The sequence below is a fragment of the Patiria miniata genome, unplaced genomic scaffold (genome assembly GCF_015706575.1).
Source record: "Patiria miniata isolate m_02_andy unplaced genomic scaffold, ASM1570657v1 HiC_scaffold_28, whole genome shotgun sequence".
Classification (NCBI taxonomy): domain Eukaryota; kingdom Metazoa; phylum Echinodermata; class Asteroidea; order Valvatida; family Asterinidae; genus Patiria; species Patiria miniata.
The window spans coordinates 7,801,162-7,828,925 of NW_024037067.1; the positions used below are offsets into that span (position 1 = coordinate 7,801,162).

A 27,764-nucleotide genomic window follows, 5' to 3' on the forward strand; every position below is an offset into this window, starting at 1 on the left:
CAAAAAACCTTTTATAGCTGACAATGAACTTGTTTTGCAAGCGGAGGTATGTGGAGTATGCAGTAGAGATCCCGCTGGCTGTATGTCGAGGTCACTTGGGGTCAGTGTTTATTATTAGTAGCAAATTAATAGCTAAATAGGCAGGTTGTTATTTCATTATAAAATGAAAGTGAAGATAGATACACACAATGTATACTAAGATAAAAAATATGAGTCTCATATAAACCAAGGACACTATCTCCGTAATTTAACAAACGCAGGTTCATTTTTAATATTAACGTTATTTCGTTAATTGATATCACAGAGTACGGTGATTGGTTAATCCTTTCTCCAACAACACAATACAGGGTGAGTTTAAAAAAAAAAAAGCAGAGCACAAACCCCCCAAAATATATTTCATATTTAAAAAAAATCATTGTAGGCCCATAGCACCAAAAATAATAATGAATCGAAAGCCAATTTCATAAACTACTTTCAGATGAAAAAAATTCCTAAAATTGCTCAACCCGTTCAAAGAATATCACCATTTAAACGCAATGACCCTAAAACCTGTTTCTTCCAAAAAAAAAGGCAATTTACTTTGACTGTTTGGAACAACACAGAAAATTACACAGAATACTTATTTCAACAGCTGTCAACAACCGTAGTACACCGTGTGTATATAGGCAAACAATAAAATCTATAAAATCAACTTCTTTTTTAAAACACGGGCCTTCAAAACGACTTTGCTTAATATTTTTGAATTTTTAAACGGTTTTACCGCGGGTGATGTTTGAAGACAAATGGTGACGACGATTCTTGAAAAAGCATTTTTGTTCAAGAGAGGTTTTAGGGTCATTGCGTTTAAATGGTGATATACTTTGAACGAAAGTAGCTTATGAAATTGGCTTTCCAATCATTATTACTTTTGGTGCTACATATTTTTATAAATATGAAATATATATTTTTTGGGGGTTTGGGTTCCGCTTTTTTTGACTCGCCCTGGAGAAGGAGACGGAGCTGAGTTAAGAGAACAATTAAAAGACACAGAGGCCAATCTCTTTAATTGTAACTTTTCTTAGTATTTGTGGAAACGATGATAATTAAAAAGACTAATAGCATGTACACTTTAAATTGATGCAACATAAGCAGATAGACATACTCATTAAATCATATTCTGCAGGCGCCTTTTTTGTAAAAATCATTACAATCATAATGGCAAATGATGGTGTACTCGGAACCATTTCACTGTTAGGTCGATATTTATTTTATTTCATAAACATGTTTATTTAGATTAACTTCACATTATTCTTATTCAGATTACCAAATGTATTTGTGGTTATTAAATGTGACATCATAATCAAATTATCCGCACTGTGAAATTTGAAGGTTGTCTTTACTCTTCAATAACTCTCAGCATACTTGTGTCATAATTGTTTCTTTTCTTTTACAGCAGACACCAAGTCCAAATAAATATGAATCAAAAATGGGATGAGAATATCATTTCATTAAAAAAACAAACAAAAAAACACACCAAAAACCCCAGAAATGTTTCCCATGATCTGGTGTAATATTATGTAACCTGTTGCCTCGAAATGAGTTTAAAGTCAATAAATTGCCATTTTGCAAAGCCAAAATTAAAAGGGTGGTAGATTTATTTGTTTTCAGAGAACCTAAATCTGTATATCCTTTTCTGAAACCTTTCTCAACCTTTGTTCAATCAAATATCTGTAAAACCTTTTTTTCATCCCATTTCACTGTTTATTCACTGTAACACAGCTGGATTTTTAAATGTCATTTTCTCACAAATTAGATTTACGGATTCAATTCACTTGGTGGTCTATAATTCTGTTACTGAATTCAGTGTACCTAAAGCTATTGTTCTGCATCAAGGAATATAAATATCTGAATTCTTATTAAGTCTGACTTTGAGCTCATTTTCGTGATGTCAGGTCACATATAATTAAACACAATGGTCACATTGCTAAGCTTCGACATTCGACAAAGCTTGATAATTCATAAAACTTAAAGGTCCCATGTAATGTAAGTTTTTCAACGCAATCCTTGAAAATGCACCTTTGTGTCCCATTTAACCTTATTTTGAAATTTCGTTTTGCCAATTTTCTAGGGTATTTTGGTGCATTTTTGGTCTTCATGCTGATACACATTTCTATATTCATGAGCAAATCTGTGACGTCATTCCAGTCAGAAACCTCAATGTTACACCTGTTTCAGCACAAAAAGTTGCTAGAATTTTTTAATATTTTGCCGTCATAATTTTTCTTTTCTTTGGAGATTTGTTGTTGTGTAAGTACATGTACACTGCAGTAAGCCAATAAGCAACCCTTTCGCACCAGTGTTTTCAATGAGCACATTTTGGGTTCACAATTTGAACAGAAAACCCTTAAACTGAACAGTGTCATCCTGGAATGACATCACAGCAACAGCGCCCTCAGTTGTCCGGAAAAGCATGGACAATTTTAAATGTTTAAAAAAAGTACACTTTTCAACAAAATTAACCAAAAAGGGATGTTAAATAGTCTTCATACATTTAACAGTAGTAGAAAGTTGCGCAAAATGTTTTCCTAAGACAAATCCATCGCATGGATCTTTTAATTCTGGTTTGGGGTAACTTCAAGTTGTTTGGTTTTGGTTTTCCTGGAAAACTGTCCAAGGGTGTCAGGGTTAAATTGTTACAAGAAATATACTATAACAGCTTAAAATAAAATTTTAGCACATTTCTCAAGTCTTTGATGAGCTGTTGTTTTGTAGTAACGTCTTGACAATGTCTTGTATAGCTCCAGCTGATGGTGACGAAGGAAAGGAATCAACAAAACTCTTGCCTTCCTCCAAGCACTTGGCGAGCTGGGGGTCTAGTGGTATGCAACCTGGTATCAAATTACAAACAAACCATGCTCATCAGATTATTAGATGACTATAATTTTATAATTGAATAAAAAAATAGGAGTGGGGTCGCAGAGGTCACAGGTTCAAACCCCGCTCCAGTCAGTTTCATTGTCAATTTTATGATTGTTATATAGTCAGTTTGCTTTTCTGGCTTATTTTGACGATTTGTACTTTCAAAAAGCTGTATCCTCTCTGAGTGATCCCTGTTTGATATTTCTCAGGCTTGCAGCATTGCTTAGTGGAGTGCTGTGGCCTCGTGGTTAAGGGCATTGGATTCGTAGTCTGCGGGTATTAAAAGCTGCAGGTTGTGGGTTCAAGTCCAGTCTGGGGTTATTGTGCGTGTGCCCTTGGGCAAGGCACTTTGTCACTCATTGCTTCTCTCCACCCAGGAGTAAATGGGTACCTGCGACGGTACAGGCCGTATGCGCTGATATTGAGCTGCTGCAGAAGTGGTTTTGTGGCCTGATGAACAGGGGTAATAATTGTGAAGCGCTTTGACACCTTTGGTATAAGGTGCTAAATAAGCACCACATTATCATTGCTAATGTTGCTGGCATCGTGACTTTGGGCGTGATCCCTGGCTACATGGCATATACAGGTTTATGGCTTCTGACTAGCGCCCCTTGAACAGAAACATTGGGGAACCACCAACATAGGGCTGGATAGCTCAGTTGGTAAAGCACCGGAACGGTAATTTGGAGGTCACAGGTTCAAACCCCGCTCCAGTCAATTTCTTTGTTCAATTTTATAATTTATATACATTCACCCAGTCAGTTTCCTTTTCTGGTTTCTTTGGAAATTCTTTGATGGCCAACAAAGTGGGAAAGCTCCCAAATAGCACAAAGAGTAAATAGATTTGTGGCTAGCAAGTTAAAAAAAAACCTGGGAAAAAAACCCCAAGAAACAAAACAAAGTGATGTAGGTCTTATGGTCTTGATTTCTAAATTAACCTTTCACTATTCCCAAACACAAAATGGGAGATGGGGATAGAAGTTGAATTTTGCTTACTAAACCAGCAAATGTGACAATTAAAAAATATTGTTTCAAGGAGTTGAAAAACTTGAGTGACCGAAGACTTACCCAGGAATGGTATTGAAAATTCCTTGGCTAAAGACTCTCCGCCTCCCTTTGAAAAGACATTACTGCATTCCTAAAAAGCAGATGAAAAACAACTGTATCAGCTGTCTGCAATGCTTTTCACATCCAGAATAATGTACCAATAGTTATATTCTAATACATGTAATGTAGGCGAAAGAGCATAGGATTCATGATTGTGAGGTTGTGGGTTCGAGCCCCGCCGTGGCCATGTGTGTTGTGCCCTTGAGTAAGGCGCATTACCTCAATTACTCAACCCAGGTGTTAAATGGGTACCGGCATTATTCAATGCTGGGAAGGTAACAGACTCGCTGTGGAGGAGGTGTGGCGATCCCCCTACAGCAGCATATGAGCCTGGCCCAATCGCTTCGAAAGAGAGATGAGCACTCCGTTCCTGTGAACACAGGTTCGTCCCCTTACCTTACATGTAATTTATAAAAATGGCCGTTTAAAAGTTTTGTAACCCTTTTCTTTTAGTTCTCTTAGACTATGACATTTTGGCAAAGGCAGGTCAGGTGAAGTCCATAGACTGTTTGCACTGCAGACATGCTTGAGGTGTGTGCTTTTGTTCAACAGAGAAACGCATGAGTAGACTCCTTGTGCATTCATTGTTAATGAATGAACATAACACACACCTCCAAGATGGCTGCCTAATGCAATCATTCTATCAAATGCGTCTTCAAAAAATGTTTTTCTTTCCCGAAGCCAGACTGGGAAACTCAATACACATTATGGAGAAACCAATACTTTCACACTAAAATCCTCTAAACACAACTTTTGACATCTACAGGTAAAAAAAATGTGGGAAAAAAAAAACATAAGAGGAAGTTCTGCTATAAGCAAATGATATGAAAAGTTCTCCCAGAAATGGATTCCCACTTTCACCACTGGAGGGCGCTCGTTACACAAGCAGAAAGCATCTTGGAAATGATTAACATTAGATTCACTGGAGATCTGACCTCATTAAAGTTGAGGACAGACAGCACCCTCATGGCTTCTTAAATCAAACTGCAGGTTGCTTAATGTATTATGGTTATTCTGCTTTCTTTGAAGTCTTATACTGGCCTATGTTAAAAGTGTGTGCACACATGGCTATCTGTGAGTGTGCTGTAATCAATGAGTTGAACCCACATCAGAGGTCATAGGAACAACAGTGTGCTGACTGTTGTCAGACTCTATATCTGAATGAGAGAAAGATTTCATTATAGTCGTGTTCCCTAACGTGGCGCACTTCGAAGCTTACCCAACTTTCCTCGTGTAGTGTTGCCAAACCTCTTTGTTGACAAACCTCAAATTCATGCAGTGAAATACTGGTACTTTTACCTTATTAATGCTTGCTATTTAACCTCCGTGAACAATTTCGGTTCATAAAATTTAAGCCGAAATTAAAAAACAGTGGCGTCCGGAAATTGGGCACAAATTGGCGGAGTGTTCCCTAACGTGGCGCACTTAAATAAATCTCGGAAAATTCCAAATTAACATTTAAGAATTTCTGTAAACTTGATAAATTCTGATAAAATCATTATTATTTCTACTTACATACCCAGCCAGATGTTTCACTTTGCACTTGAAAATAAAATCGGAAAAACACGCCAAAATAATTTTTTCTTTTAACTTTGTAGTGGGTAAATAAACTAGCAATTTATGAACGGGAGTGTTTAGAACTTGATGAAATTTCACTTTCTGTGAAATTTCAGTTAAAACTTTTGCTCTAGCTAGGCGCTACAGGCGAAAAATCAAAGTGTGCCACGTTAGGGGCCGCGCCACGTTAGGGTACATCAACAATAAAAGGTCTTTTAAAACTATCGTCTCCCTTCCCCGTGTTGAAATCAACATGGTGCAACTGTGAGCGGAACCGTGTCCCAACAAACATACATGGATAGGCAAGGCGTCATGTTCATCTTACAACAACGGTGTGTACACGGGTAGGCCATGGATTTGAGATTTTCTACCTTGGGAGAACCTCTCAGCCCTTGGATTTTATCCGTGTAGCGTGCCGGACCCATGTAAAAACCATGTTGGATTCTTGCTAGCGTATTAAAGGGGTTCCTGAAATCTCCATGTTGGACCCATGTCCAACACAGAGAGTGCAGACGGGGTGAAAGGCTCTTAAGACTTACTGTGCAATGAGGGCAGACATAGCCACTCATGTTTTCTATGATGCCCAAGACCGGAACACCAGTCTTCCGACAAAATGTGAGTTCCCTACGGACATCGCCTACTGCAACTGCCTGCAAAGAAACAAAGAGGAAACAGAAAGTATGAAGATAAAAATATTTGTAAATAAACACTTGCTTCAGATATCATACGCAGATCAAAATTGATGTTGTGTGCATGGGAACGCGGCACAATGGACCACTAGTTTTGCCTGAAATCATGTTGTTTTCAGGCAATTTCAGACTACTCAGAGCACTTTTAGAGCTATTGAATTACTCTTGATTTGCCTTTGGTTTGACAAAATTAATGACAGCAATATATCTTGCTTAAGGACACAAGTGAAATGATTATGGTTGGACTGGAACCTCAATGGATCACTTCACTCTTACATGTAATAATGGTGTGTTTATCTGTATGAGATGACTACAGCACCCTGGTGACGAGTCAACATGTTAGGGAGTCCACTGATCCAAGTAAGAACTACCATGTCTCCTTAGAGACTTCTATAATGGATGACCATAAACCAACACCGATATTTTATCCTGCAAAGCTTAAATACACTCAACCAAAAAAGAAAGTCCCCCCCTTCCAATACTTTTTGTCTGACTCAAAAACTACTGGGCACATCTTGCTCAAATTATGACTGATCAGTAAAGAAATTCCTTAGCAATCCAGCCATACTCTTTATTTGGCCCAAAACGGTAATAATGTGTACAAATTTATGCAATTTATGACAAATGATACCGAAAACAGTTGCACTTTTGTATACGTGCATGTTGCAGTTCACACTCGCCTTGCAAGTGTACAAAAGTGCAACTTTTTTTCGGTACCACTTGTCATAAATTGCATCATTTTGTACACATTATCACTGTTTTTGGCCACACAAAGAGTATTGCTGGATTGCTAAGGAATTTCTGTAGAGATCAGTCGTAATTTGAGCAAGATGTACCCAGTAGTTTTTGAGTTAGACAAAAAAATATTAAGGGGGGGGGGACTTTCTTTATTGTTTGAGTGTATCTACCTGTGGCGTTGTGACTAATACAGCTCCATCCGGCTTGTACTGATGTAAACTCTCCACAACTGTGATGTGCTCATCTGAAGTGCCTGTGAAAAAACAAAGGGGACCTAATTTAACATTCAGAAACAGTTATTTTGAATGATTTTGGATTAATTTCCGTCTCTATTATTTGATAGCATTTTGAAAATGGGAGTACTGATTGCAATATTTTAGCTGACCTGGTGGGGTGTCGATGATGAGGTAATCGAGATCACTCCAGAAGACATCACTTAGGAACTGCTTGATCATTGCTGAAAATACACAATTCAACACAATTACACATTTATATTATTACACTGATTCCATGATAAGCAGTGCAGGCAGGGCTGTTCACATATACTCTAAGAATGAATGTGCTTGAGCATTATTCATTATAGTAGAACACTGCTTTAACAAACATTGCCGCACCAAACACTGGGTTAAAACATCTCCTATGACTCCTGAATTTTATAGCACTCCTGAGTGCTATACTGGTACTAAAATTGAAATTGCATTTATAACCAAAAGAAAACCATTTTCTTCACATTTTCTTGGTTGATCACAATGTAGTGGAGTTTTCCTAAATTGCAACAGGACCAAAACACAACTACATGTACAGGGTGAGTCAAAAAAAGCGGAACCCAAACCCCACAAATTGTATTTCATATTTAAAAAAATATGTAGCACCGAACATAAAAATGACTGGAAAGCCAATTTCATAAGCTACTTTTAGATGAAAAAAATACTGAAATTGCTCAATCCGTTCAGAGAATTTCACCATTTAAACACAATGACCCTAAAACCTCTGTTGTCCAAAAATGCGATTTCAAGAATCGTTGTCACAATTGTCTTCAATTATCACCAGCGATAAAACCTCAGTTTAAAAGTTGAAAATATTCAACAAAGTCCTTTTGAAGGCCCGTCTTTACAAAAAAGGTGGATTTTATAAATCATATTGTTTGCCTAACCAGGATTGTTAATAAAGATATTGTGTACTACTGTTGTTGACAGTTGTTGAAACAAGTATCCTGTGTCATTTTCTTTGTTCTTCCAACCAGTAAAAACACACAATAAACTGTTGGTTTTTTTTGGGACTAAACAGGTTTTAGGGTCATTGGGTTTAAATGGTGATATTCTTTGAACAGATTGAGCAATTTCAGTAATATTTTTCATCTAAAGGTAGCTTATGAAATAGGCTTTCCAGTCATTATTATGTTTGGTGCTACAATATTCTTTAAATATGAAATATATTATTGGGGATTTGGGTTCCGCTTTTTTGGACTCACCTTGTCAAAAAAGTGCTTCACTCTGATCAACTTACCACACTGTTACTAGTTTATTAACAGGAAAATAAATAACATCCAAAATGCACATATCATCACTGACAAAAAATTTGAATATTTTTTTGTTCTCAATGACATTCAGCTTTAACCCCTTTATGATGTCACAAGTAAGTTCATGAATACGCGAATTCAAATGACTGCTACATGTACGTGTTCTCATTTGTTCACTTACCATTCTTCTTGGGACCTCTCCAGACCACAGCATCATCGCTGCTTCCTAACAAGAACCCAATGGACATGACTGCAAGACGTTGTTCATTGTCTGCATATACTGGAACCCACCTGTGCAATGTACACAACCATTTAACGCTAAGATCTTTACAATGCCTAATTTGATGAAAGTCATTTTTATATTGGTGGTGTTTATGCTTTTTAACAACAAGCATTTATATAGCACTTTTTTTAAATGGGGCATCAAAGCGCTTTACAATTATTATTAACCCTGTTCAACGACAAACACTCCTGAAACCTTCTCAACTCCCTGGGGAGCATACACGGCCGGTAGGCAGCCATTTCGGTGATCTTGGCCGTAATCAACCTCTCACAGTCACAAACACTGCCCTCACAGGTACCCATCTACTCCTGGGTGGGGAGAAGCAATGAGTGACAAAGGGCCTTGCTCAAGGGCACACGCACCATTACCCCGGGCAGGACTTGAACCCACAATCTGCAGAATAACCTGCAGACCGCAAATTCAATGCTCCAGACCACAAGGCCACGGCACTCCACGCATGCTTGTCCTGTTTAGGCTTGCTTTGTCTTTTGTTTTACTTCTGGTGAACCTAGTTGGATTCTAACATGGAACCCCCTCTATGCTGATCTCCTAGATACTCTTGGATTTAAAAAACTACCTCCTTTTCCTCAAGGAAGTCCTTCGTTTTTTTTTTAAGCCGAAGGTAACTGATCAAAAGATATCAGGAAATCTGTTTTATTTTGTGGCAAATTTTGGCTAAAAACAAGTCTCCTTCCCTTTATTTTTATATCTCTATACATTTTCAAGATCACATAATCTTTGTGTAGTTGTATATTTTCCCTTCTACCCACTTCCCCACTTTTTATTTGCAAACTGTAACAAGCTTGATACATCCACCAGAAAAAAAGATCACGCATTTTGTAGTTGATCTTACATACATGTAACATTGTATTATCAACAACATTGTTCAATATGCACATTTTTTTTATGAATGGAAAACTGGTACCCACCCCTGAGCACACTGGTGCACATCATTTCCCTGCACATTGAGCATGCGGGGAATACTTGGACCACACAGATCAATATCAAGTACTCCAACCTGTAAACAATACAACAAGTTAACATAACAAACAAAATGTTACAAAAGAAGAATTCTTTTCTAAGGGTTATTATTTTTTAATCAAAGGGAACTTTCAACAAAGTTTAATTAAAATTTCAAAGGTGTAGTTCATACACTGGGCCACAAATTACTGTTCTTTCCATGTCAAAACAACTCCTTCCTGGGCCAATCTCACAGATTTTTTTTAATTTGCTAGAACTGTCGGGTTATTTGAGAAAAACTCCAAAACCTCAATTTAAATGTTTTGGTCATGTTGTTTGTGATTTACTGATCATGAAACTTTTGCTCTTACAATTATCACTATAACTTTAGACATCTGTATCTCCGGTTAGGAATGTCAGACAAAAACAATAGCTATCTTGGATTAAAGCTAATTAAATTAGAATAAGAAATGATCTAGTTTGCAATCGAAAATGTGACATTTAATTTTCAATGTGAGGTCGGGCAAAATTAACTTTCACCACTTATTTTGCGTAGGCTGCAAAATTAAGTTTTTTTTAACAACTCTCCGATATATTGATTTTTAATGACCCTAACTCCCTAGGCCTTTTTGCTAGGATGTAGCCTCAATCCTGCAAAATCCTCCAATTGGTCTCATGGAAAAATAGCATATAGCCTCAATCCTGCAAATTCCTCCATTATTTCTTGAATATGGTCTGTGGATGGGTAACCACTGCCTGAATCCTGCAAAATCCTGAGGCAGTAACTGTCAATATCCAGTGACATCCTGGAGCAGTACGGAGGATTTCAAGCATAATCCAGGCCTATATGGCTGAGCAAAAACAACACAAGGTCCGGCCCAAGACCTTGGCAAAGTGCATCCCAAGAAATCAGTAACACTTTTGCCATGTAACCTCAATCCTCCAAATTCCCCCATTTTGGCAAAGAGGATTTTGAAGGATTTAGGGCGGTAAGTACATTCCAACTAATCTGTCATCATAACTCCAGCCTGATCCCACATCCACTCAGAGGCTTACCTTCAGACCATTTTGTCTGAGTGTCAGTGCTAGCTGGGTTGTCACCGTGCTCTTTCCAACTCCTCCTTTCCCTGACAAGACTAGAATTGTGTGCTTCACTGACTCCAGATTGTCTTTCTCTGAAATTGGATAAATTGTGGTTAATTATTCAACATTGGGTTGGGTTTTGAATAGACCCGTGAACATCGCGTTGTATACAACGCCACGCTCTTGTGTCATTTCGAACCTAGCGAAACGGATCTGCCATACATAATTTTGTATGCAGGTTGAGTACTTACTTAGAATTCTATATTCACGCGTGTTCAGGATGTGTCATTTCGAAGAAATTTGCCGAAAATGAAGACCCATGTCATGAACTTCCACTTCGGGTTGACAAATTAATTTGTTTTAAGAGACGAAGTTCACCAGAAATCAAGAACATGAAGAAGGTGTCATTGCACTTTGCAGTGCCAGTGTCATTTTTTTGTCAGCTGTTTTGGTGAGTCTTTCAACCTTATTTTTTCATATAGGAACGGGGTCCTAAAGGTAAGGATTAGGCCTACTAATATTTTTTTCTAGCCGATGCATGTTTTTAACCCAATGGGTGTGACAATAATTACAATCCACACAATAAAATATTTACCACTGTTTGCATTTTCACTTCCAATGGAGGCTGCCATCTTGAATATTTTTTGGAGGGGTCAAATGGTGGCGCTGTCACGCCCCAACTATCGCATCGGTCCCAACTATAGTTGGGCCTGTCCCAACTATAGTTGGGCCTGTCCCAACTATAGTTGGGCCTGTCCCAACTGTAGTTCCACAGTTGGGCTGTCCCAACTATAGTTGGGACTGTCCCAACTGTAAGTTCCATTGTTGGGCTGACCCATCTATAGTTGGGCCACTCCGATCTTTTTATTTTGCGGTGTCCCAACTATAGTTTACATTGATGTACAACCATAAAACGTTCCCTACAGCTCTGATACACGTCTGACTTTACTGGGGACCACTAAAATTAGCTATTGATGGGGCGAATCTATAGTTGGGCCACCCCAATCTTTTTATTTTGCGGTCCCAACTATAGTGTACATTGTTGTACGATTATAAAACATTCCCTACAACTCTAATACACATCTGACTTTACTGGGGACCAATGAAATGATCTATGGGTGGGGACCATCTGTAGTTGGGCCACCGCAATATTTTTATTTGGCAGTCCCAACTATAGTTTACATTGATGTACGATTATAAAACATTCCCTACAGCTCTGCTTACATGTCCGACTTGGGACCTTTGACATTAGCTATAGGTGGGGCCTAGCTGGAGTTACCCAGCCCTGAGTTTTATCATTGGGTTGTGACAACCCAATGATAAAACTCAGGGCTGGGTAACTCCAGCTAGGTGGGGCCCATCTATAGTTGGCCGGCCATGGCAATCTTTGAATTTTGCAAAATGTTGCTGGATAATAAAACCCAGCAGCTGGACAACTCATCCAACTAGGCAGTACCACGTGACCAGCCAGCCTTGCGGCATGCATGCACGCACGACGAATACACGGTGCCAGCGCCGCGGAACATTTAATCCAACAAGATCTATCAAGCATGAAGCATCCGGCGCAACTCCCGTCCTAACTATAGTTGGGCCGACCCAACTGCCGCACTATAGTTGGGACAGTCCCAACTATAGTTGGGACCGATGCGATAGTTGGGGCGTGACAGCGCTGTGTAATTTAAATGGGATTTTTTTAAGCAAATGAGGGCGCTATATACACACCACGAAAATAATCCGAAACCCGGGTGTTATTTAAGGCAAAATTTCACTCAAACATTGCTTCAATTAACGTGACAAATTCAAGTAGATATACGCCCAAGTATTTTTGATTTTCGGCTATTATTAAGCCAGACACGGACGCAACCGTATCACTGTGCTCACTCCTTTTTATGTTTGGCGCAAATTTCGTCTTTTCTGATGAACAATCTCATCTGCCACAGTTGATCTTTGCCTGCTTTCCATCGGCATCGTGACCGTCTTGCCGAATTGAACATCTTCGTTCAACTTCAAGTTCAACAACATGGCTACTCTTGAGTGAGGTTCAGTCGGCCTCAGGTTCACCTACATCTCGGCTCAGGTAGGCCTGCATTCCTGCAATATTAACACGCACGATATAATAATGAAGTATTTCACTATTTGATGTTTATTTCACTATTTCACTATATGACGGTGATTGTGAAGTTTACGACACTTCGTTATGGCGATCGTGTAGTGTAGGGGGCCCCTGTTTTGTTTCGATCGAATATATTGAGAAAAGTCTGATTAAGATTGACAATATCACTTATCAGCCATGTCAGCTTTAGTTTTAGTAATAAAAAATATTCTTGATTCGGAAAAAATGTTGCAACCTGACATGCCTGAAGCCACTTTTTTCTTCATATAATTATGAATGATCATGAAGGTCAGTCATTACAAAAATGATACTTGGTGGGACATGAATCTGTGACATTTGCGGAGTAACTATTGACAATAGAATGCAGGGCCACGCTGGAAAAGGTTTTTTTTTTGTAGTTGGATGCAATGTGAGGAGTTGGTTCGTTGAGTAGAATAGAACTCTTTTGAGAACGAAGGAACGTTGGTATATGAGACTTCTCCTATGCGTACGCCGGTACAGTATACGCAGCGCTATGGATCTTTGGTATGAACGTAGTATAAAAAAAGGTAGTGTATACTTTGCCGGAGGTATCGCCAGCAAACTAACGTTTACTAAAGGTTTGCCGGCGGCAATCCATATCAACAGAGGGCGCTGTACTCTTTAAGATAGGGCTGAATTATATTCGAATCCTGATCCCTGCCACAATTTAAGTTTTTTTTTTTCCCATCCCCAAATAAATAAGAATATTCTTCTTTTATTATTTTAATATGTCTCAAACATTTTATTGCAGAGTATTACTTTTTCTTTTTCAGATTTGTGGCTCTGGAGGATTTTTTTTAAAGGGAAATAAAGTCCGAAATTATAAAATGGTCTGATTCCCATCTTGTAAATACCAAAATACAACGATAATATTGGCATGGAGCCAGACTAAAATTTGTCACCGGAAAATGTCTAAGTACAAAAAAACAGTAACTGCGCATGGTTCAGTGCATATCCGGCAAACTAACGTTTACTGGAGGTTTGCCGTCTCCGGCAAAATATCCACTGCCATAAAAAAATAGAGGGTGGTATAAAGAGTGAACGGGCATGAAGTAAATTGTGATCAATAGAGGGCGCTATAGAGAGTGAATTATTGACAAATACGTAGTATATATACCAAGTGAGACGGCTTGGGATGTCTTGGATGTGTGGATGCGCGGATGCGGGTGGATGAGTATGAAGTCATCAATAGAGGGTGCCTTATGTACCCGAGGACCCTCTACTGTATTTACCCTAGGACCCACTGCTTTATTTCCCTATCTAAAACCAACCCCAACCTACCCACTCATTCTGTCTTGGATGCGTGGATGCGCTGATGCGCGGATGTGGGGTGGGCATGAAGTAAATTTTAATCAATAGAGGGCATTTTATTGGATGCCTGGATGTGTGGATGCGGGGTGGGCATGAAGTTAATTTTAATCAATAGAGGGCGCTTTATTGGATCCCTGGATGCGCAGATGCTTGGATGCGGGGTGGGCATGAAGTTAATTTCAATCCATAGAGGACGCTTTATCGGATGCGCGGATGCGCGGATGCGCGGATGCGCGGATGCGCGGATGCGCGGATGCGCGGATGCGCGGATGCGCGGATGCGCGGATGCGGAGTGGGCATGAAGTAAATTTTAATCAATAGAGGGCGCTATAGAAAACAGACTGCGCATCCACACAGCCATGGATGCGCGAATATAGAATGGAGTAGCCCTGTATTCTATAGTTGTACCACAACATTTTCTTGACTCTCCATAGACTTTCTACAATCGTGGAAGTGGCGTCAGGTTGCAACATTTTTTCCCTTGATTCTTTTCTAATTTGATGGAAACAACACAGGGGCCCTACATTACACGATTGCCAATAAAAAATAAAAAATTAAAAGCCCCCGCCTCCTCCCTTTAAAAAAAAAACAAACCCGGATGTTGTTATTTTTTTTTACTTGGCTTAAAATGGTGGTATGCCCAACCCCACGTAAAGCATAATCTGTTTACTACAGTATACTAGTGCAGTCAGATTGCAGCAAAACATGCAGTTGGATATTGAAGGGGTGGGTGGTTCGGAAATGTATTTTTATACAGTGTCGCAGGCTTATTATGAGTTTAGTTTTTAACCTTAACAGAACTCAACCCATCAAACCCCAATGGCATGTTTTGTTGGAATCTGTCAGGATGGGTACAGTACCCCTAAACTGACAGTCTTTTACATTGGGTTGGCACACCTCCAAAATCAAAGTCAGAAATATGTGTGTGCAGTTTCCCACACGGTGTTGGAATTTGCCGGGATGGGTATGGTTCCTAGTAAATCATGCTGGAGGGTGTCTTCTGCCGGGTCGGACACGTCGGGTCGTCCTAATTTTCCCGTACGGACCGGGGATCCGTTTCGTCAATTTTTTTGTGACTGCGTTTTTGCTCACAAATGGCCGTTGTGTGCGCTTTCACCTTGACTGCCTGGCCGCCCTCTGTGTTGGCTATTCTGCGAGGCAAGACTGTGCGAGGTCAGCAGCTTCAACGTAGGGGTTCCGTTTGCGTGTTCTACTTGCCCGTTCTACAACAGTGTTCACCAAACAGTAGTCTGGGGTGACCTTGGCAAAATATTTTTTCTCCATGGTGCGTGGCCACCAAGTGTCCCTATTGTTTCCTCTATGCTTTGCTTGCCGCCGGTCTGCCGAGTGCAATGAATACTTAGAAGGATCACACATTAGTATGACTTGCGTGGTCTGCCCAATCAAAAGCCTACACTGCCTCATAAAACCGTCGATGGCAACGCGTACTGCAGCCTGCTCGACACCCTGGAAACGAGGTTGGGTCTACAGTGCTTGCTATTTTAAGTACAAGCATGTGACGTGATAGGCTGCTGTTGCTTCCATCATGGCTAATGTTGTTCGCTGCCCGCTACATACAGTGTCGCGTTATAATTTCGGGGGCCTGTTTTGGGATCAACAAAGGATCGATGCATTGCTTCAAATATCGTGCTCATTGAACTGCCGGTACGTTGGGTTGGAATAACGAAGACGGAAGAGTGCATAAATAAAACTATCCATTGGCGGTTGTTGGCTGTTTGGCCTGGCTTTATTATGGTTGACATGGTTGAACCAACTTGAATAAAAGTTGAATCAACTTTTTCCTCGCAGGTCTCCATTCGCAAATTGTAAGAAGTTCAAGTTAATGTTTGTTGAAGAGTCCAATACTGTAACTTAATTATGACCTTCTTCCAAGATTCAGACTTTGTAATTTTATGGTAACACTCAACATTTTCATTGCAAATGACACCTTCACGTTTCTTTGCATTATGATATATTGTCAAAACTGTACAATCAGCCTTCGCCTGTGTACTCTTTCAACTACGTTTTCCCACAAATGCGACTGCCTCACAAAATGCCAATTTAACAGACCAACGGGACAATTAACAGACAGTTTTACATGCCATGGGCGTCAATCTGTGGGGGACGGCCCCCCCCCCCACATTTTAAAGCGGGGGAAATCATATCGTTTGGTTCCCCCCCACTTTTTCTTCCCCGAATAAAAAGTGTAGCCCTTTACGATGATTCTAGTGCTCAGATTGGCTGATTCAATGACTCCAAACTCGAAAATGATGTTTAACTTTAACCCTAACGTACCTAAATCCATCAAAATCCACCCCCCTGTTTCGGGGGATTTCGGCGGATTCAGGATACCTCCATATTGAACAAACTGGGGGATTTTGATGGACTCTGGATTCAAAGCCTAGCGGAACTGGCGGATTTTGATGGATTCAGGATACCTCCATTTTGAGCTATTGGGGGACTTTGATGGATTCAGGATCTCAACAGTTTAACTCTTTTGCAATGTTTGTGGTCAAGTAAATACTGCTGGCACTAGCCCTGCCAAGTCTGTACACACATGTACTGGGTGGACTTGCATGTAGGGTCACGTGCTGGAGGAAAGATACAAATAATGCGCGAAAACGTGACGAACGCAACACCGTTTACGCGAAAAGAGCACCATGTGCATCGCTAATAATTATGTGTGCGCATCGCGTAAATACTCGGTGCGCATTTCTAGCTTCGCACGCGTTGAGCTAGGTCACTTGCTGGAGGAAAGCTCCATTACTTTACGTTAATTTGTTGCGTGCCTACGAGAGACAACCAAAATGGCGGAGATTTATCGCACAGTGAATGGGACGCATGTGGACGCACTGCCGATTTACGGGCTGAAACACGCGCTAATGTCTTTCACAAAACATTTTGTGCGCAAGACGTATTCACTTCTGTACTCCATGCTGGGGTCGCCATGCATTGGTGTATTTTGATGGATCCTATGCAACAACACACATCATAATTTTCATGCGAGTGTGGTATCCTGAATCCGTCAAAATCCACCAGAAATTTAGGTGATGGATTTTGAAGACTCTATGGAAAAACATGTTGCATTGTTTTTATGCCACCATGGTATCCTGAATCCGCCAGAATCCATCAAGACTTTTGCTGGTGGATTCTGGCGGATTCAGGATACCTCCATTATCTACACTGGGCGATTCTGATGGATTCAGGATACCAGCATTTTTTGCATGACAAAATTGGTGGATTTTGGCCGATTCAGGATACTTTCTAGTAAAAGAGCCCCAGGAGTTAGGGTTAAAAGATGATCTTTCGCTCAAAACAATTGGGGTTAGTGGTCAGAAATTGCCTCAGATCGCACCACAGACATTGCTTTTCTATAACTGCATGTCTTCTCAACTCAATCCCCCAACTCCCCACATTTTTAACCCCAACACAAATATACGCCCTACCAGATCTATGATCGGGTAAATCAGCTTGTATAAAAATATGCTTAGCAGCCGTACAACATTTAAGAAATGTATTGCCGTTTGCTACACAAAGTTTCTCAACAACATTCCTCACTGTTCATTTTTGACTGTCGCAGGGTGAGCAGATGCTGCTTTTATTTTAAACTCGGGGTGCATACATACAATCTTTCATATTTAGGCAGTGCACTCCAGATTCCTACTGAACAGCACAATTTGTTTAGAACCAGTTCTGGTGAGCAGGTGCCGACAGTAATGTAAGGAAATGAGCCGAGAGAATTAGACTGAAGATTGATGCAGAGTGGTTGCCGGGAGACCATTGCCGTAGGAACCTGCGGCCAACGTGTGTTGTTGTAAGTGCTCATAGGTGCACTGAACATGGGTGCAGAAGCTGTGCGACTGAAATTAGTTTTGAGCAATTTCATTTTTCCCCATAAGACGTGTGTGCTGTTTTAATAACTTTAGATATTTCACATTTATTATAATTCTATTTCATTCCATGATGTGGTATATTGCACAGATATATGCATTGATTGATGACATACATGTACATTCACCCCAATTATGTTAATGTTTCATGTAGCAAAACTTCCCGGAAGAATTTTGTAAAATATTGAATTTCCAATTAAGGATGTGACTTTGCATTTAATATTGTAACTATTTTTAAATGTTTAAACGTTCAGTCATTTCACAAAGGCAGATGTCTGCCCATTATATCTGCAGACCAGAGTGATTGACACGATGAATCAACAATGGTTGACATTTAATAAATAGTGAGCAGTCATTGAAAAAAGTACAAACTTTAAAAGTATGTGTGCCCCGAATGTAATCACTGCAGTGCTTTTACGGTTTTGTAGATTAAATAAATGAACATTTGAAAACATCATTAATTATTTGTGCTACATTGTTTAGCTCAAAGAAAGATCGCGTGAATGTAGGGTTTCATTTAAATGTTTTCGGAACTACGTGAATGTAACACATACATTTGTACCCAACCAGTAAAATTCACCATTTATCACAATACGTAGACCCTCCAGTTTGCATGGGACGGTCATCTTTGAGCTGAATTTTTTTAATACTTAAATTCAGCACGAACAAAATATGTATGAATGCACATGTATATAACAAGTAGACAGTGCAAGTTCCTGTGGAACAAAACACCTGTCTCAAAGATACTGCAATGCAAAGAAAGGATACATACATGTAGTACAATGTACATGTACAGTAGAGAAGACGTGTGCTTGCATGTTTAAAAAACTGTTATACTCTTCATACCATCATAAACATTCAGCTTTTACATGTACATGCAGTAGCTTAACATGTTCATATTTGTAATCAGTGTGACATGTACTGTCTGTGACATGCGTGTACATTGTACCTACATGTACATTAGACTTGGGCGATTTCAAATTTTCCGATGCCATAGAAGTCACGATTCCATTTGGAATTGAATTCAATTGTATCCGTGATAATATTAATTTCATAATGAATGAGATTACTGAATTAGTACTATGTTTGTATGCAGTGATTATCATTTGCCATACATTTGTATGTGACAAAATTTGGTTAGATTAGAAGAGTCTGGAACCTATCCTTGGGAGACTTGAATTGTTATTCCTGGGAATCGATCCCTGAAAAAGGTGGAATCATGATTTGTATTCTAAGTTTGAAATCAATAGGCCCTACTATTTTGATCTGACCTGTTATTGCCAAAGCCTACCGTGCATGTAAATCTGGTGATCTTAATGTTACTACTTGTAGGCCTACTTAGTAGTCTGAAGCACTTAAAGCTACAGTCCATCATTTGCAGCTATCCGAAAAGTAACTGGCGTAATTATTGTTGAAAAACATACTTGGTTGAAAGATACATGTAGTAAGGTGACTAAACTCCCTGTGAAATTATTCTTTCTGGCAAGCTGTCATTTTGAAGTAATCATCGAAAGAATGCCTTTCCAATGGAACTTGGACGCACCGTAGGAAAATTTAAATTAGTAGTTCGTTTTGTTATTCGGCGAAGCGCGCGCAAGCATTAGCACGACGCACACGCACGCATCGTTGCTATAATTCGTCGGATCAGTGCGCGACATCGCGTAGCTGCAATCGGCTCAGTGAGAACGTTTCTCGGACGCTGAATTCAGGCCCAATTCAAAACATGATTCAGCAACTTTTGATTTGAAATTGATATCCTAGAATGCTGTTTTCCTCGGAATATACAGCTGAAGCATTTAACTTCATCAGGTTAGTTGTTCAGCACCCTTCTTTAGATTTTGAGCACTTTTGTTGCTTCAAACGAACAAAATGCACAAATTACAAGTGATGGACTATATCTTTAACAAATCCTGTGTGCTCAAAACTGATGGATCATCTTTGCAAATGTCAAATGTTAAGTTTCACATTTTTGATTATAAATTGCAGAGCTCATACATTGTACACCAGTGGTAACATAGTGATTGATGCTAGAGTTATTGTGCAATGTATAAGTATCTGGATTGTAGGCATAGAAAATATATGGCAGCAAATCATTGGGTGAAATTTGATGTCCACATTCCTTTTCATGCATGAACCAATTACTGGTCAGCCTTATTAGTCTACGTCGTAAATTATTTTTACGTCTCTCTTCATACAGTACTGTATGAAGAGTGACGTGAATGAACAACATTCATTCTAGAACAACATTCGTACATTGTGAACAAAACCAGTACAGCCAGTGCGAGTTTGTATGTACGTACCGGTACATGTATATGTTTTATCAATGTTTACTTACACTCGGATTACAAAACATCAATATTAATATATTTTAAAGGGAAGATACAACATTTGCAAACATCACAAAATGAAATGGTCAAGTTATCACGAAATGCCTTACTGGATTGTTAGGGAATGACTAGTCTAAGCATCCTGTAAAATCGTAGCTCTTGGTTTGCTGCCATTTTCAAGAAAAATGGCATTTTTCCAACGCTGGTCAGCTGACTAATTAATTCCACAATTTCTTTGCAATTGATTACACACCTGTGAAGGGGTACATGTACAAGCCTTCTAGACTGATTCTCTGGCCTTACAATTCCCCAAAGTCTATAAATTGCTCCGATTCATCTTACATGTCTTAAGGGAGTCAGGGAACCAGACTACAAGAACATGATTGGTTGTCTTGGTTTTTCCAGTATCTACAAGCCCAAAATGTGAAACAAGTCATTTTAACAATATTTGCGTTATAACATTACCTGATCCTCCAAATTCATTTATTTCTGAAAATTACAGCAAAAGCAAATGTTATTTAATGTTAAAGGCAATACAACATTTGCAAACATCAAAAAACAAAACTACCAAACTATTATGAACAACCTTCTTTGTCTTTTAGTGAATAACAATGGTTGGCTGACTATCTTTGGAAAATAACTGTTTTTTTTCTTCAAATACTGCCCCCAATTACCATATTTAGTTAGCCCACATTTTGTTTGCAATGGGTTACACATCCATGAATGGGCTAGACTGGTCCCCTGACCTTTCAATTCCCTGATGTCTATAAATTGCTCTGTTTCATCTGAAGTTGGGTAAGGGAACTAGACTACAAGAATAGCATGTTTTTTTTTGGTTTTTCCAACAGGTCAGAGTAACAATAGTATAAAATACTAACCCCCAAATCCATCCATTTCTGAAAATTACAGTAAGAGCAAATGTTGATACACATACATGTATCGGTACTACCGGTACATAGTTCATAGCAAAAGAGAATTTCCAATGAGTCCCTGCATGCAAGCACAACATCAACTAAGAATCGGTGTTGAAGGACACACAATTATGCACATAATATACCATTAAGTCATGTAATAATCTGATGACAGTGAACATTCCTCTCAGAAATAAGTACATGTAAGTCTATCTATCATACGTAACAGTGTACATGTACATGTAGCCACACAGAACCTCAGTTCTTGACGGGGCTGGAAGATACATGAAGTTAAAGGTGCATAGTCGCTGGCATACAAATTAACCCTAATGGTGTGGATGGACGTCTAATGAAAAAATATACAGTCCATTAAACTTGTGGGGAAATATCGTTCTTAAAGTGAAAGTCGTAAGTGAATGTGAAAGGTAGTTCAACAGGCAGGCATTCACACAGTGAATTAGATAGAAACAGTACACGTATGTATACCAACTCCAGCAGATTTTAGTGTGAATATTTCATGATGTCAAAATTTGCATTGCATTCGCATTCAGATTCGAGTGAAGTACACATGCATGAATTGGCCCTAAAGGAAGAAAGATTTGTTTGGGAACATTGTGCCCAATTTCAAGACGCCAACGTTTTTGAATTTCGGCCTTTTATTTGCCGCTCGCACTTGTCACACGCCCAGCTTTTTGTGTGATCTTGCCATCTCTGCTCTCATTGTGAGGGGGTACTTGTGCACTAACCCATACTCTCCACATTAAGACCAGACTCAAAGGTTCCCGGGCTACTTCTACTTACAATAATGATCAAGTGATTCACTTAATTTATGGATAATATGTACACGTAATGAACTGTTAGAGCTCTGCTGGTGCATTGTGAACATGTACTCTCCTTGGACTTCCTACATTGATGGTAAATGATGAATGGATTTTGTCATGGAGCTTTGGTAATTGAGCACTTTGCCTGCCGACTCGTCCGATCGAACACGCTGCATGCTGACTTCCTGGCTGTAGGGGATGCTTGAGTGGGAAGATATCAGTAAATGCTTTACATTAGATCATTAGTGTTTGTAATTTGAGGTAAGGTACTTGCGCATGCACACATCTAACAAGCTACCGGTACATGCTAAATTGTACATATTCTTTGTGTTTCTGAGTACTGGTATATTTTAGCATCTTTCAAAGTATTTTTGCAAACAGAATTTTGTGATTCTTTACCACATGTTAACAGGGTTTGCAGTTGTGATTAAATTATTTTATTGTTGGAGTAATTATCCTGTGAATTAAGTACATTTTTGTACTTTGTCAAGATATTATTTTTATTAATTGAACATGTATACATGTACATACACATTGTACATGTACATGTATCTTACAGTGAACTACAATAGTTTGTGCACATATATCCATGTATCTTTAGCATATTTAGGGCAGCTTATTTTGAACAGGTGCATTTAAATATGTGCTCAAGTTCAGAAAATGAATCAGCCTCCAACATCAAAGTGAGTCTCACCTTGTTTAATGTTATGAAATGTATTATGACCACGATGAGTGACATGTGTACAGAACATTACATACATGGGTGTACATGTATATGTGCATTATGTATTTAAACGTACATGTTCAATGTATGTATACATGTACATGTACATAGAGAGGAATGTACACGTAACATGAACATGAACGTGTACTTTTCAATATTGATCAGGTTTTTAAGGCAGAGACGTGCCTCAGAGTATTTTGGCAAAATTTGTCTGCCCTCCCTACAAGGGTCAGGTTACTCAGCAATGTGAACAATTGATTACAAATTTGTCTAAGTCTCCAGGGTTTCACTGTCTTTTTATAGCTAGGAGTGGGTTGATGGAAAAAGCTTGATCGATTGCTTCTGGGCCTTATCTGACGTGCAGTTGTCTCCACTCGCTATGTGACTCAGTTTTTTTCAGGAGCTTCAATTTTTACGTGTGAACATATGTACGAATATTACTTCTCAGATACATACATGCACAAGTTTTGAATGTAATGTAATCTGCATTGTATACTTTGTAACTGTCCGAAATACTTTTCTTATGATTCATTGCATTCTTTAATCTAAATATTGCTGAATTCCTCCTGAAAGAATCCTACATGTACATGTACAAAATCAAAAAACACTGGTCGGCTGACCAACGTTGAAAAAAAACTGGCTTTTTTCAAATACTGCCCCCAATTTACCATGTTTAGTTAGTCATTTTTATTTGCAATCGATTACACACCTATGAACGGGTACCAGCCAGCTAGACTGGTTCCCTGACCTTGCAATTCCCTGACATCTATAAATTGCTCCGGTTCATCTTACATGGGGTCACGGAATAAGACTTCAGGAACATGATTGTTTTTCTTGGTTTTTCCAGCATCTACAAACACAAAACTTCAAACAAGTCAGTGTATCAACATTTGCGATAAAATACTAACCCCCAAAATCCATCCCATTTCTGAATATTACAGCAAAAGCTAATGTTATATATTCCCTTTAATGAACTATAAACAGTTGGAAATGAAAATGCCATAAAACCACATTCAAATCAAGCAGAGCCATGGAAAACTCCATGAGTTAAAGTCTCAATTATGTTTACAACCCTAGCCAAAACATCTGCTCTCATCAAATACCGGCAGGCCTATTGATTGTTCCTGAAAAATTAAGAAATGTTCAGAAAGTATGAACCCAGCTCCACGTGGATGAATGTGGGCAGGTGTGTTTAATAACGTACAGGAATTATTTTGATCAAGATGTGCAAACATGTTGTTTCTGTAGGTCAGAGTTAGACTAAGAATGCTGCTGCAAATGATCTTTGCTTCAACTTAAAACCAGAGATGTACAAATGTATGTCCTCCTGCAAATTGCCTGATTTCAGCCTTTTCAAAACAAATTGGCACTGTGTATACTTTTCTTGTATCTCAAATTACAGGCCAAAGTGTCATATTCCACTTACATGTAGATGTACCGGTACATCCCCTGTAACAGTACTGTAAAATATACTTCAGGTTTTACATAATTGTTTGAATTAGGGATAATTCACAGTGCAGTCGTGGAATACAAATAAGCCAGTTTGGTATTTCAACTGCGCATGAGCACAATGATGTGGGTCACAGGTCATGCGGGATAATCGAACGTTCATCTAATATAAGGCACATGAATGCACAGGGAGACGGGCGCGCGATGCTCGCACGTTAATTACAAGCAGAATGGGTGTTTGCTAACATGGTGGTTGCAAGATGCAAGATGCTGGACGCTTATAAACTTGAATGATCTTTGGCCTGGACTATTTCATCGAGATACCAAATTGGCTTATTCAAAAGCAAAAAGTTGATTTAAATGTACACAGTGCTAAAATAAGAATATACAATGTACATGTATTTACAACTGTTGGTTGAGTTGAAAACTCAACAAACGACAAAATTGCTCAAAATCTTTTGAAGGCCATGTAACTCTCTTGTTGAAGTGATTCTCAGTGGATGCATGTGGAGACAAAAATTGAAGACGTATTCATGTACAATTTTTGGCGTCTCGTAACTGGATTCCGTTGCTAATGCTCGTAAAAATCTGTACCCGCGGGTTCAGTTTTTAAAACCACCTTCAATTATTGTTTTCTTCTGAAATAATTAATTTCAGGCAGAATAATTTCACAGGATATTTGGTACCAGTCCTACCGTATGTTCACTTTGAGCAAGGATTTTCTCCTTAAATCAGACAGTACAGTTCCGGATAATTGACCTATCGCCATTTAATTGCGAGTTGACCATGCCCCTTAGACAACCCTATGGAGTTTTTGTACACTAAGTTTTGTTTGTATCAGATTTTGTGCGTTCCGCGTCCATTTGTACATCATGTAATTGGACAATATTTCACAAGCTGCGTTGATGCGATTCTAACGCGATTCTATACCACGATAGGTCAATTGCAGGTTATGCCGCTACGTGCTACCATACGTGTGCATGTACATACGTGTCCACTGGGCATGTACACGAACATGTCTAGTGGACTTGATCAAATGGGACATCAAACGAAGCATTTGACATCAATATTCAATAATGATCATTAATATGGAAAACAACTAGACCAATCCACTAATCTAGCACACTAGGACAGGCGCTTTATTACATCATGGAATACCCCATTGGTGCGTTGGGTATTTTAGGTCCTGAGTCCTAGACTCGTTGCCATCAATGCATACATGTACCAGTATTCCATGGTCTAGACCGTATCATAATAAATGCTGTTGATGTTAAGTCCGATGTGTGAGTGTCGGTCTCCAGCACAACACCTCCAGCATTTCGCCATTTGCATCAGTGTTCTCAGCCTGTATTCCTTAAGCATCTTTTAAGCTGTAGGGCTTATTTTATGTTTTGAGGATTTTGCATTTCTAACCCACCCCCAAAAAGAAAACTAGTGTAGAAATCTTCATTATAGTCATATTAAAGATCTGTTGTTGTTATTCAGGTCTGAGTTTTAATGCAGTTCACAACTACTCAGTGGAAGCATGGTGGAAGTGAGTTTCTTGCTTTAACAATGTAACCTTTTCAGTGTTGAATCATGGAGGAATAAGAGTAGGCACTGTAGTAACAACATTGAGGTGGTGTTAAAAGCCTTATTTGTGTGGCTGTGTTCCCAATCATGAGTACTTATAAATATACATGTACATGTAGTATACTCTTGGTCAAATTTGCAAACCAAAACGGTGTGACACAGGACCCATGTGTATACATGTGTACTACAGTTTAAATTGGCATAGTTTTATGTACAATGTACTGATATGTCACTGCATCAATTGACATTTTCATGTACATCTTGCACTATGTAAAATCATGGAAGAAGAATACATGTGTTCATTTAGTGTGATAAATGTAGATGTCACAGTGCAGGGTTGGCGCAGTACATGCACTTGTAAGTTGTACGTACATGCATTCTATGTACACTACATGTATACGTTGTGCACATGAGATGACTGGCATGTAGTGCACATTGACTTGCTAAGGCCTGGGGGAAAGCTGCATTTTTAGAGTTCTGTTCACAGAGTGTACTTTACATTGCGTATACGTATGAAGACCTGCTGCTTGTGTCTGGCTGAAGTGAGTTTGAGTGTTGTATTCTGTACATTGATGTATTCTGGGTGAGTGTATGCATACATGTACATGTAGTTATATAAAGTTGCTCAGTTGATTTGCCTTGGGACTAGTCGCTATGAGAACCCTCATTGTTCCTAATTATTAGGCTGATCTGGCTGTATCAGAGGATGTCAGATCTGGTAGGTACATGTGTACTTGTCTTAAATGCCATCAAGGGACGTGCCTTATACAGACAGGCGTCAAGGAATGGACAGTTCATGGACTCACACATGCTGGCAATGTACAATGTACATACATGTGGTACATGTACATGTACATGTATGTGTTTTTTTGAGCTGTACATGTACATATACCGGTATGAGCAGCATGACCATGCCTTACAGGCATTATACATATCTTTCATTTATTTGTAAAGCTTTGGAGAAAGAAAGACTAGTTTGGCTGTAAAAAGCAAACTTTGATGATTACATTGTATAATTGGTGTGATACGTGTACATTGATTAAGTCTAAATCTGGCAGAACTACATGTAGATGAATAATAGCCCAAAAAGAAGAAAAACAAAATGAATGAGAAATTGTAAGTTTCAAACTAAAATTTTTCACAATGTACATGTACCGGTATGGCCTCCAGATCTTTTTGACAAAATTGATTTCCAAATTCTGTTATTTGGTTTTGGAAAATATGATTTTCAGACAAAACCAGTTTGCAAAGTGGAAGCTACAATACTTTCATTGTACATCACCGGTACTGTAGTTTGGACTTGTTGCTCTAGCTGTTGTGCCTGATATAAACACGTAGGAAAACAATCAGCCTTGTGGAATAATGCACAGAACCAATAGAAATCTTTTCTAAGGAGTTGTATTGGCCACACAACGTAACATTTTCCAATTTATGTGAAAAAAAGAAAGAAAGTTGATAAGAATCAAATACAATGTATGTGTACAACTTTGGCTTTTGTACATTGTATTGAGCCAAAAAGTAAATTTCACAGTCACTGGTCAGGCCAAAAAAAATAAATAATTGGTCTCTGGTCAGACCGAAGTGTCGGAATTGATGCGGCGACGCGTTTTTTTTTTTTTTTTGGTGTTTTTTTTTTTTTTCAAGCTTGAATTATACAGACAAGGTGGGTACTATTTTGCTTTTTTGTGTCCTCATTATACATTGGTGTCCTCCATAATTTGCCTTGGTGCCCTTTATCATTTGCCTTGGTGCAATTTCCCCATTCCTTGGTGCTCCTTGGTACAAAAATTT

The 27,764-nt window shown here is 39.0% G+C and overlaps 2 protein-coding genes across 2 annotated transcripts in view; one reads left to right on the forward strand and one right to left on the reverse strand.

Moving 5' to 3' along the window:
- Positions 1–1,040: 1,040 nt before the first annotated feature.
- LOC119734759 (cytosolic Fe-S cluster assembly factor NUBP2-like) lies at positions 1,041–11,504 on the reverse strand. Its single transcript, XM_038208306.1, has 9 exons — positions 11,430–11,504; positions 10,808–10,926; positions 9,721–9,809; positions 8,690–8,799; positions 7,375–7,446; positions 7,160–7,242; positions 6,102–6,212; positions 3,967–4,036; positions 1,041–2,867 (listed from the first exon to the last, which is right to left on the reverse strand). The coding sequence occupies exons 1-9, from the start codon at positions 11,464–11,466 to the stop codon at positions 2,722–2,724; spliced, it is 837 nt and encodes a 278-aa protein (XP_038064234.1). The 5' UTR covers positions 11,467–11,504; the 3' UTR covers positions 1,041–2,721.
- Positions 11,505–12,572: 1,068 nt separating this feature from the next.
- The window catches only part of LOC119734757 (inner centromere protein A-like), a 45,759-nt gene continuing 30,567 nt past the window's right edge, over positions 12,573–27,764 (forward strand). The window contains exon 1 of the mRNA XM_038208305.1: positions 12,573–12,911. The gene's annotated coding sequence lies outside the window, so the exon portion shown is untranslated. The remainder of the gene's footprint in view (positions 12,912–27,764) is intronic.

Coding starts and splice junctions, on each gene's coding strand:
- LOC119734759 (XM_038208306.1), bottom strand. CDS start 11,466: ATGGCAGCCTCCATTGGAAGTGAAAATGCAAACAGTG. Junction 10,927..11,429: donor AAGTGAAAATGCAAACAGTG/GTAAATATTTTA, acceptor ATCCAATTTCAG/AGAAAGACAATCTGGAGTCA. Junction 9,810..10,807: donor TCAGACAAAATGGTCTGAAG/GTAAGCCTCTGA, acceptor TATTGTTTACAG/GTTGGAGTACTTGATATTGA.